Source organism: Heteronotia binoei, chromosome 5, assembly GCF_032191835.1.
Source record: "Heteronotia binoei isolate CCM8104 ecotype False Entrance Well chromosome 5, APGP_CSIRO_Hbin_v1, whole genome shotgun sequence".
In the NCBI taxonomy this organism is placed as follows: domain Eukaryota; kingdom Metazoa; phylum Chordata; class Lepidosauria; order Squamata; family Gekkonidae; genus Heteronotia; species Heteronotia binoei.
The window spans coordinates 25,931,113-25,943,311 of NC_083227.1; the positions used below are offsets into that span (position 1 = coordinate 25,931,113).

General features: G+C 46.5%; 1 protein-coding gene across 1 annotated transcript in view; it reads right to left on the reverse strand.

The window, feature by feature from the left end:
• Positions 1–12,199, reverse strand: part of LOC132571872 (uncharacterized) — a 58,008-nt gene that overhangs the window by 13,085 nt on the left and 32,724 nt on the right. Inside the window, exon 11 of the mRNA XM_060238663.1 lies at positions 8,007–9,376. Within this exon, the coding sequence (XP_060094646.1) occupies positions 8,007–9,376 (1,370 nt within the window). The remainder of the gene's footprint in view (positions 1–8,006; positions 9,377–12,199) is intronic.

Genomic DNA, 12,199 nt, shown 5'->3' on the forward strand with positions numbered 1-12,199 from the left:
CATTGCCTTCCCCAGTCTTTTACACTTTCCCCCCAGCAAGCTGGGTACTCATTTTACCGACCTCGGAAGGATGGAAGGCTGAGTCAACCTGAGCCGGCTACCTGAACCCAGCTTCCGCCTGGGATCGAACTCAGGTCGTGAGCAGAGAGTTCAGACTGCACTACTGCAACTTTACCACTCTGCGCCAGGGGGCAACTTGGTGTACCCAGGAGCCTTGTGGCTAATACCCACTAATGGACCTCTGCTCCATGTTTATCTAATCCCATCTCAAAGCCGTCAGTGATTGTAGCCACCAACCACTTCCTGCAGCAGTGAATTCCACAGGTTAATTACTCCTTGGGTGAAGGAGTACTTCCTTATATCCGTTCTAACCCTAATTCTCCTTAGTTGCATTGATTGCCCACGAGCTCTTGTATTGTGAAAAAGGGAGGAAAGGACTTCTTTCTCTACCTTCCCTATCCCGTGCATAATTTCATAAACCTTTGTCAAGTCACCCCTCAAATTGTCATTTCTCTAAGCTAAAGAGCCCTAACTTCTTTAACTTTTCTTCATATCTTTTGTTCAGGTGCAGGGACCAAAACTGTACACAATATTCCAAATGAGGCTGCAACATCGATTTATACAGGGACATTATGATACTGGCTGATTTGTTTTCAGCTCTCTTCCTAATAATCCCCAGCGCAGCATTTGCCTTTTTAAAAATTGCAGTTGCATCCCAAGTTCACATCTTCATTGAGTTATCTACCATAACCCCAAGATCTCTCTCCTGGTCCATTATCATCAGTTTAAGACCCATCAATGTATACTTCTGTTACTATTCATTCATGTTTATTCACACCATTAGTCAACACCTTCAGTGAGTTATCTACCACAATTCCAAGATCTCTCTCCTGACCAGTTAGGACCATCAACCTACATTTATAGTTAGGATTTTTGGCTCCAGTGTGGATTACTTTGCACCTGTCCAAGTTTAACCTCATTTGCCATGTTGACACCCACTCACCCAGCCTTGATGGATCCCTCTGGATTGCCTCACAGTCCTCCCTGGATCTCACTGCCCTGAACAAGTTCATGTGTCATTGACAAAATTAGCCGCTTCACTGCTTACCCCCAATTCTAAATCATTAAGAGCCAGTTTGGTGTAGTGGTTAAGTGTGTGGACTCTTATCTGGGAGAACCGGGTTTGATTCCCCACTCCTCCACTTGCAGCTGCTGGAATGGCCTTGGGTCAGCCGTAGCTCTGGCAGAGGTTGTCCTCGAAAGGGCAGCTGCTGTGAGAGCTCTCTCAGCCCCACCCGCCTCACAGGGGGACTGTTGTGGGGGAGGAAGATAAAGGAGATTGTGAAGCGCTCTGAGACTCTGAGATTCAGAGTGGAGGGCAGGATATAAATCCAATATCTTCATCTTCTTCTTCTTAATGAGCCACCATCACGGGGACGTCTTACAGTTCTGACACAATGATGAATCATGGCCAATGTCCACTTTCTGTTTTTTAGAGGAAACTCAAGTCACACATGGATCTATTCTTTTGCTTTCTGGATAGTTACAGAAGGCAAGCTGTGTCCCATTGGTCCCAGAAGAAATATTGCAGATTTATACCACGCCTTTCTCTCTGAATCAGAGACTCAAAGTGGCTTACAATGTCCTATATCTTCTCCCCTCACAGCAGACACCCTGTAAGGTGGATGGGACTGAGAGGGCTCTCACAGCAGCTGACCTTTCAAGGAAAACTCCTACGAGAGCTATGGCTGACCCAAGGCCATTCCAGCAGCTGCAAGTGGAGGAGTGGGAAATCAAACCTGGTCCTTCCAGATAAGAGGCCACACACTTAACCACTACACCAAACTGACTCTCCTTAAAAACTGCTATTCAGAGGTATACTGCCTATGAATGAGGGGCTGTGGCTCAGTGGTAGTGTGAGACTCCTCCCCTCTCCTCCTACTGTGAGCCCCCCCCAATCTGATTCACAATTTAATTGTTTTGAAGGGGAGAAGAGAAAATACGAGAAGAGATTGTATTTACACCCCCGTTCACTCGAAGTCTCAGAGTGGTTTACAATCTCCTTTCCCTTCCTCTTCCCACAACAGAGTGAGGTAGATGGGGCTGAGAGAGCTCTGAGAGATCTGCAGTTGAGAGAACTGCAACTGGCCAAAGGTCATCCAGCAGCTTCATGTGGAGGAGTGGGGAATCAGATCCAATTCTCCCAGATTACAGTCTGTGCTGTTAACCACTGCACCAAACTGGTGCAATGGGGATCCATAGGATGCATCTCCGAAAATAGACTTTGCTCTGCTATGACCACGGTACATTGTATCATGGAGGTAAGGTGTCGCAGGCAGGGGTTGTTTTGTAGAAAAATAGGTGGTGGAGCTCATCCAGGGATTGTTATGCAGCTGCAATACTATTCAATGGACAAGGAGGTGGAACTCTCAGAAAGGTTCAGAAGCTGAGCTCCTGTGAGCTCCCGCTGAATCTGAGGCCTGGTCACAGGGATGCATAAGCGATTTGCATACATGTAGTTCCAAGATAAAGAGCCCCGTGGCGCAGAGTGGTAAAGCTGCAATACTGCAGTCCTAAGCTCTGCTCACGACCTGAGTTCGATCCCAGCAGAAGCTGGGTTCAGGTAGCCGGCTCGAGGTTGACTCAGCCTTCCATCTTTCCGAGGTTGGTAAAATGAGTACCCAGCTTGCTGGCGGGAAAGTGTAGATGACTGGGGAAGGCAATGGCAAACCATCCCATAAAAAGTCTGCTGTGAAAATGTAAAAGCAATGTTACCCCAGAGTCGGAAATGACTGGTGCTTGCACAGGGGGATTACCTTTACCTTTTTAAGCTCCAAGATATGCATAATACAATCATATCCCTTGCTTCAAAGGATGGCGCATCAAAGCAATAGGGATGATTTCCAGCTAATGGGCAACCCTTAAGTATCATCTCTGATCCAACCATTGGTCAAAGCAGCCTAACATATGGTACACCCTAGATAACTCATCAAAGGGACGATTTTACCATTGTTTCACACCTGGTTCTTTGTTGATTTGCTAAACCTGCTCAACAATGTCAGGTGTTACTCCCTAAATCTTCCTGCCAGATTTTGATGACAGTTACCTTCAAAATGCCCAAATTCAAACCACTTTATTAGTCCAATCAAGACCCTGGGAAAGTGGCATCCCATGTCAAAATACAGAATTTTCCCCCATAAAGGGACTAGCCTAGGTCAGTGAAAAGTGTGCCAGATTTCCCTACTACCTGAATATCCCTTTTTCTCTCCTTGAGCCAGTTTGATGTAATGGTTAAGAGCAGTGGACACTAACCTGGAGAACTGGGTTTGATTCCCCAACTCCTTCTCCACATGAAGCCAGCTGGGTGACATTGGGTCAGTCACAGCTCCCCAGTTTGGCATAGTTAAGTGCGCGGACTTACCTGGGAAAACCGGGTTTGATTCCCCACTCCTCTTGCAGCTGCTGGAATGGCCTTGGGTCAGCCATAGCTCTAACAGAGCTGCCCTTGAAGGGCAGCTTCTGGGAGAGTTCTCTCAGCCCCATTCACCTCACAGGGTGTCTGTTGTTGGGGGAGGAGGGTAATAGAGATTGTAGGCCATTCTGAAATTCAGAGTGAAAGGTGGGATATAAATCCAATATCTTCTTCCTTGCCTGTCTCACAGACTGTTGTGGGGAGAGGAAGAGAAGGTGATTGTAAGCCGCTCTGAGATTCCTTCGGGTAATGAAGGGTGGGGTATAAAACCAGCTCTTCTTTTTCTTCTCAATACTCTGCCACCTTGGACTTCTACTGCACAGAATCTCTGCCAGCTTCTGCTTCTCACTCACCTTGGTCAGGAAGTATCACCCCTCTGAAACTCCTTCCTTCCTTCCTTCACCTTCACCGATTTCCCACTTGCCTTACTCCGCTCTCAAGCTTCTCTTCTCAGCGGGGCTTCCCACCGATTTCAAACTATCTGCCCTGGGGCTGCAGCTAGCGTCGTCTTTTTCACACGGCAAACAGAAACTGGTTTTTAGAGGTTTGTTTGCCACACGAAAAAGCCAATGCTAGCTGCAGTCCCAGGGCAGATCGTGTGAAATCGGAGGGAAGCCCCACTGAGAAGAGGAGCTTGAGAGTGACATAAGGTGAGTGGGAAATGGGTCCTTGTCTCTTCCCGCATCCTTACCCCCATCCTCATAGCATGTGTGTGTGTTTATTGGGAAGAAGAGGGTGATTTCTATCAGTGGTTTTATTTCTGCATTTTAAGGTTGTGGTTTCCAGTTTGCTTCTAGCTGCGTGTGTTTGTGTGCTAGCAAATAAATAATAGCCCAGTTCGTTTGAAATCATTTGATCTCTTTTTCTCATGGGAATATTGCTCTGGAATATGGCCCCTGTATACACTGATAGAAGATCCTTTGTTTATTGGCTGGAGACCCTGTAACTAGCTAATTTCCCTCTCTCATGGTCCAGTTTGGGTAACAGTAGAATATCTGCTTGGCATGTAGAAAGTCCTAGTTGTGATCTTCATCTTCAGTTTGGTGTAGTGGTTAAGTGTGCAGGCTTTTATCTTTGAGAACCGGGTTTGATTCCCCACTCCTCCACTTGCAGCTGCTGGAATGGCCTTGGGTCAGCCATAACTCTTGCAGAAGTTGTCCTTGAAAGGGCAGCTGCTGTAAGAGCTCTCTCAGCCCCACCTACCTCACAGGGTGTCTGTTGCGGGGGGAAGGGGGGAAGGTAAAGGAGATTGTGAGCCGCTCTGAGACTCTGAGATTCAGAGTATAGGGCGGGATATAAATCCAATATATTCTTCTTTTCCAGTGAAAAGAATGAGGTAGGCTAACTCAGTAAAAGGCAGATTCATATGGGGGGGAGGGGAGAGCATGCCTTAGTGGTAGAGCTTCCACTTGGCAAACAGAAGATTCCAGGTTCAATTCCTGGCATCTCCAGCCAAAAACAGCAGGTAATAGATGATGTGAAAGACCTCCACCTAATATACTAGAGAGCCATTAATTCAGAGCAGACAGGACAGGCTTTGAAGAACAAATGGTTTCATTCAGTATAATAATGGGTTCATTTTGGGGGGTGCTCCAGGTTCAGAACAAGCAGACAAAAACAGTTCTGTGCACAACACAAAATTAACTTACTGATTTCTCTGTCATCAGATATGGTGATGCTCAGCAGCTCAAAAGGGGAATCAGACACAAACTTAAAAGCAATTAGACACTTTCATAGAAAACAGACCTGTCAATGGCTGTTGCTTGTACACAGGGCTCTCTTTTTTTGTAGCATAGTAGGCCACACACCTCTGAGGCAGCCAATCCTCCTGGAACTTATAGTAGGTCATAAACATAAGAACATGAGAACATAAGAGAAGCCATGTTGGATCAAGCCAATGGCCCATCCAGTCCAACACTCTGTGTCACTCAGTGGCCACAGAAAAAAAATCCAAGTGCCCTCAAGAGGTCCACAAGTGGGGCTAGAAGTCCTTCCACTGTGCCGCCCCCCCCCCCCAAGCACCAAGAATACAGAGCATCACTGCCACAGAGAGTTCCAACAATATGCTGTGGCTAACGGGCAGCTTCTGGGGAGAGTTCTCAGTCACTGATGGACCTCTGCTCCACATGTTTATCCAATCTCCTCTTGAAGCTGGCTATGCTTGTAGCCGCCACCACCTCCTGTGGCAGTGAATTCCATGTGTTAATCACCCTTTGGGTGAAGAAGTACTTCCTTTTATCCATTCTAAGTCGACTGCTCAGCAATTTCATTGAATGTCCATGAGTTCTCGTATTGTGAGAAAGGGAGAAAAGGACTTCTTTCTCTATCTTCCCTATCCCATGCATAGTCTTGTAAACCTCTATCATGTCACCCCGCAGTCGACGTTTCTCCAAGCTAAAGAGCTCCAAGCGTTTTAACCTTTCTTCATAGGAAAAGTGTTCCAATCCTTTAATCATTCTAGTTGCCCTTTTCTGAACTTTTTCCAATGCTATAATATCTTTTTTGAGGTGCGGTGACCAGAATTGTACACAGTATTCCAAATGAGACCACACCATTGATTTATACAAGGGCATTATGATACTGGCTGATTTGTTTTCAGTTCCCTTCCTAATAATTCCCAGCATGGCGTTGACCGTTTTTATTGCAATCACACACTGTCTTGACATTTTCAGTGAGTCATCTACCACGACCCCAAGATCTCTCTCTTAGTCAGTCTCCACCAATTCACAACCCATCAACTTGTATTTATAGCTAGGATTTTTGTCCCCAATGTGTATTACTTTGCACTTGGTCACACTGCACCTCATTTGCCACGTTGACGCCCACTCACCCAGCCTCAACAGATCCATTTGGAGCGCCTCACAATCCTCTCTGGTTCTCACCAACCTGAACAATTTAGTGTCATCTGCAAACTTAGCCACTTCACTGCTTACTCCCAACTCCAAATCATTAATGAACAAGTTAAAGAACATGGGACCCAGTAGTGAGCCATGCGGCACCCCACTGCTTACTATCTTCCACTGTGAAAATTGCCCATTTATATTCACTCTCTTTTTACTATTAATTAGCCAGTTTTTGATTCATGACTCTTGAGTTTACTTTGGAGCCTTTTATGAGGAACTTTTATCAAAAGCTTTCTGGAAATCAAGGTAAACAACATCTATTGGGTCCCCTTTGTCCACATGTTTGTTCACCCCCTCAAAGAACTGTAACAGGTTAGTGAGGCAAGATCCTCCCTTACAGTTATTGAGTCTTCCTCAATAATTTGTGTTCATCAATGTGCCTACTCATTCTGCCCTTGATAATGGTTTCTACCAACTTTCTTGGTATTGGTCAGACTGGCCTGTAATTTCCCAGATCTCCTCTGGAACCCTTTTTCAAGATGGGGGTGACATTTGCTACCTTCCAGTCCTCAGGAATGGAGGCAAATTTCAATGAAAATTACATATTTTTGTCAGGTGATCCACAAGTTCACCTGTAAGAAGAGCCTTGTAAGCTCTTGGAAGATTGGCTACATCGGGGGAGGGGGTGGCCTAATATGCAAAGGAGTTCCTGCTACAAGAAAGCCCTGCTTGTACGAGCTGAATAGAATTTACATATTCAAGGGCATTGTATCTCTAAATATCAGTACCGGGTGGGGGAAGAGAAACAGCAGGGGGAAGTTGTTGCCTTTTTGCCCTACTTGTGGGTTTTCAAAAGCATCTGATTGGCCACTGTGGGAACCAGGATGCTATATTAGATGGACCCCATCTAAGCTGCAGTACTGCAGTCTGAACCTGGGCCTTCCATCCTCCCTAGGTCGGTAAAATGAGTACCCAGCTTGCTGGGGAGAAAGTGTAGATGACTGAAGAAGGCAATGGCAAACCACCCCATAAAAAGTCTGCCGTGAAAACGTGAAAGCAACGTCACCCCAGAGTCAGAAACGATTGGTGCTTGCACAGGGGACTACCTTTACTTTTAAGTCTTAACCAGCCGGGTTCTTTTTATGTCTTTCTGGCTTCATCTTCTTTGTTCTAGCAATACGCCCAGTTGGGACACACAGTTTCCCACTGTCATCCTGAACCATTTGGGGTGGGTGGAAAACATTAAACTAAAAGTTTTCAATATAGGAAAATGGGGCAGATAAAGACACATATCTCCCTAATGCTACCTCATCGCAATTTGTCTGGTCTTGTTCCTTAAATCCAGGGGTGGGCGGATTGTAGCAGGAACTCCTTTGCATATTAGGCCACACCCCTCTTAGGTAGCCAATCCTCCAAGAGCTTACAGGGCCTACTGTAAACTCTTAGAGGATTGGCTACATCAGGGGTGTGTGGCCTAGTATGCAAAGGAGTTCCTGCTACAAAAAAAGCCCTGCTTAAATCAGTCCTGGACTGTTCATTACAATATTTGCATGCTGATCTCTAGCACAGTATGGAAGGCAACCAATTCAATTTTTTAAAAAAACGATCAATGTTCCTCATTGAATCCAGCATGTGACAAGGAGGTCATGATGCTGCACCAGCCCATAACTTGCTCCACCTTCTGTATTTTATCTGTTACTTTCCGAGTGGGTTTTTTGGTGATTGATGAGGTTTGAGCTGTTCAGGAAACTTTTCCCGCAGTCCAGGCATTTGAATGGCCTCTCGCCCGTGTGGATTCTCTCATGGGCCATGAGGGAGGTTCTTGCCCGGAACGCTTTCCCACACACTGAGCATCCATATGGCCTTTCTCCTGTGTGGATTCTCTGGTGGATGACCAGGTGTGCTTTGTAACTGAATGCTTTCTCGCAGTCCATGCACTGGAAGGGCCTCTCGCCCGTGTGGACTCTCTTGTGGGTGCTAAGGCGTGAACTCACGCTGAAGCTTTTCCCGCACTCCAGACACTTGTACGGCTTCTCCCCTGTGTGGATTCTCTCGTGGCTCACCACCTCTGAACTGCGGCAGAATCTCTTCCCGCAGAAGGAGCATTGGTATGGCTTGTCTCCGGCATGGGCCCTCTCATGGATAATGAGGTCCGTGCTCATACAAAAACGTTTCCCGCACTGCAGGCACTGGAATGGCCGCTCCCCCGTGTGGATCCTCTGGTGTTTCTTCAGGTGAGAGCTCACGCTGAAGCTTTTCTCGCACTCGGTGCATTTGTAAGGTCTGTCTCCCCGGTGGATCCTCTGATGGTTAAGGAAGTCTCGCCTTTGGTAGAAGCTTTTGCCGCACTCGAAGCACTGGTATGGTTTCTCTCCCTTGTGAATCTGGAAATGTATGAAAAGGCCTGAGGTGTCGCTGAAGCTTAGGCCGCAGAGCGAGCACTGGCAGGGTTTATCCCCTGTGTGGATTCTCTGGTGAATGAGCAGGCCGGCCTTCTGACAGAATGTCATCCCACAGACTAAGCACTCATAAGGCTTCTCCCCTGTGTGCGTCCGGTAGTGCCGCTTCAGGGCCGAGCTGACAGTGAAGCCCTTCCCACACTGTGGGCACTGGTGCGGTTTCTCTCCTGTGTGTGTCCTCTTATGGACACTCAGACTGGAGCTCACACTGAAACGTCTCCCACAGTCTGAGCACTGGTACGGCTTCTCGCCAGTGTGAGTCCTCTCATGGGCTTTCAAGCCTGATCTCACGTTGAAGCTTTTCCCACAGATCAAACATTTATACCGTTTCTCTTCTGTGTTCATTGTCAGGGGTCCTGTGAGGGCTGGGTTCAGACTAAATGCATCCCCACCCTTCTGGATTACCTGTCTGCCTACGCTTTGGAGGAGCTCACCAGAGTTCTCCTCTGTACAGCTTCCTTTCTCACAGGGAAGGTTCTGTTGACTCTCAGGGACTGTCCCCTGCTCGTAACACCCAACAGCTTCTTCCATAGTGAATTCCAAGGGGGTTTCTGCTTGATCAGAACTTTTTTGATGAGTCATTTCCTCCACTTTCATGTCACCTGCTGGAATGAAGAGAGACTCGTTACTTCTATTTATTTATTGCATTGAGTCATAGTCTGTCTTTTTATGGAGACTCAAAGTGGACTTCAAAATGAGGGAAATGATGCAATGAAGAAAACCAATAAAACAATCCATAAAAATGCAACAAGTGGATTACAAAATTTAGAAAACAGTGCAGTGCAAACAGTATAAGAGGCACCCCCTCCCATGCAATAAACAGCAACTTTTCTCTGTTTATGAAAGCTCCCCCCAGCCAATTATGAGAGCCAGTTTGGTGTAGTGGTTAGGTGTGCGGACTCTTATCTGGGAGAACCAAGTTTGTTTCCCCACTCCTCCACTTGCACCAGCTGATGTGAACTTGAGTCAGTCCCAAGTTCTCACAGAACTGTTCCTCTCAAGCGCAATTTCTGTCAGAGCTCTCTCAGCCTCACATACCTCACAGGGTATCTGTTGTGCGAAGGCGAAGGGAGAGGAGACTGCAAGCCGCTCCTTAGGGCAGCAAAGGGCAGGATATAAATCCAATCTTCTCTTCTTCAATTCTATTTAATATTACCCTGTTCCCTTTATAAAATTGCACTTGTTGTGACATAATGTGTGTAAAATCAGTAATTAAGATCATAAAATGACAGCCAGGGTGGTGTAGAGGTTAGAAAAACTAGGATCTGGGAGACTTGGGTTCAAATTCCCACTCTGCCACAAAAGGTTGCTGGTTGACTGTGGCCCAGTCATATGCTCTCAGTCAAACCCAGGGCTTTTTTTGCAGAAAAATCCCAGCAGGAACTCATTTGCATATTAAACCACATCCTCTGATGTACCGTTGTTTCACACAGGGCTTCTTTGGTAGTAAAAGCCCAGCAGGAATTCATTTGCATATTAGGCCACACCCCTTGAAGTCAAGCCAGCCGGAACTGTGTTCCTGTGCGTTCCTGCTCAAAAAAAGCCCTGGTCGAACCTAATTCACAGGGTTCTGTGAAGAAAAGAACGTAAGAGAAGCCATGATGCATCAGGCTAATGGCGCTTCCAGTCCAACACCTTCAAGCTGGGGAAAGGTTTGTGCGAGTCACTGGAGAGTTTTGGCTGGCCACTTTCCAATGAGAAGCTGAGTAGACCAGTTTTAACAAAAGAACATAAGAGAAGCCATGTTGGATCAGATCAATGGTTCCTCCAGTCCAACACTCTGTGTCACACAGTGGCCATAACCCAGGTGCCATCAGAAGGTCCATCAGTGGGGCCAGAACTCCAGAAGCCCTCCCACTGTTGCCCCCTCCCAAGGACCAAAGATACACAGCATCCCTGCCCCAGACAATGTTTTGTCTATACCTTGTGGCTAAGAGCCACTGAAGGGCGTCTGCTCTAGATGTTTATCCAGTCCCCTCTTGAAGCTGTCTGTGCTTATAGCCCCCACTACTTCCTGCAGCAGTGAATTCCACAGGTTAATTACTCTCTGGGTGAAGAACTACTTCCTTTTATTCTAAGCCTAACGCTCATTAATTTCATTGATTGCCAGTGAGTTCTTGTATTGTGAGAAAGAGAGGAAAGGATTTCTTCCTCTACCTTCTCTATCCCATGCATAATTTTATAAACCTCTGTCACGTCACCCCTCCACTGTCTTCTCTCCAAGCTAAAGAGCCCCAACCTAATTAATTTTCTTCACAGGTGATGTGTTTCATCTCCTCAGTAATTTAGTCACCTTTTTCAGCACTTTTCCCCAATACTATAGTACAGGGGTGTACTCTATGATTCTATGAAACTTGCTTAATGTAAGAGCCACATAGAATAAACATCAGATGCTTGAGAGCCACAAGACATGAATATCAGATGTTTGAGAGCAGGCAGGCAATAAATGGGGAGGGAGGAGAGGTAGAAAACAACATTAACTTTAAATGCATTCTCCAAGCTGCCAGCTGACGGCTTGGGAAAGTAACTTAAAGAGAGAAATGCCTTCTCCAAGCCAGCTTGACAGGGCATTAAGAACATAAGAGCAGCCATGTTGGATCAGGCCAATGGCCCATCTAGGCCAACATTCTGTGTCACACAGTGGCCACAAAAAAAAAAAAACAAGGGCCATCAGGAGGTCCACTAGTGGGGCTAGAAGCCCTTCCACTGTGCCCCCCCCCCCGCAAGCACCAAGTATACAGAGCATCACTGCCCCAGACAGAAAGTTCCTACAATAGGCTGTGGCTAATAGCCACTGATGGACCTCTGCTCCATATGTTGATCCAATCCCCTCTTGAAGCTGGCTATGCTTGTAGCCACCACCACTTCCTGTGCCAGTGAATTCCACGTGTGAAGAAGGACTTCCTTTTATCCGTTCTAACCCGACTGCTTAGCAATTTCATTGAATGCCCACGAGTTCTTGTATTGTGAGAAAGGGAGAAACGTGCTTCTTTCTCTACTTTCTCCATCCCCTGCATAATCTTGCAAACCTCTCTCATGTCACCCTGCGGTCGACGTTTCTCCAAGCTAAAGAGCCCCAAGCAGTGGAAGCTTCAAGAGCCACACAATATACGCGAAAGAGACATGTGTGGCTCCCAAGCCAGTTTGGCCATCCCTGCTATTGTATCCTTTTTTATGGTACGGTGACCAGAACTTTACACAATATTCCAAATGAGGCTGCACCATAGATTCATCATGCAGGGAAGTTGGTTTATTTTCAGTTGGTTTGTTTTCAGGCTTCTTCCTAATAATCCCGAGGGTAGCATTTGCCTCTTTTTATTGCAGTCGCCCACTGTCTCGGCATTTTCAGTGCGTTATCTACCACAACTCCAAGATCTCTCTCCTGGTCTGTTATCGCCAGTTTGGACCCCATCGACATATATTCA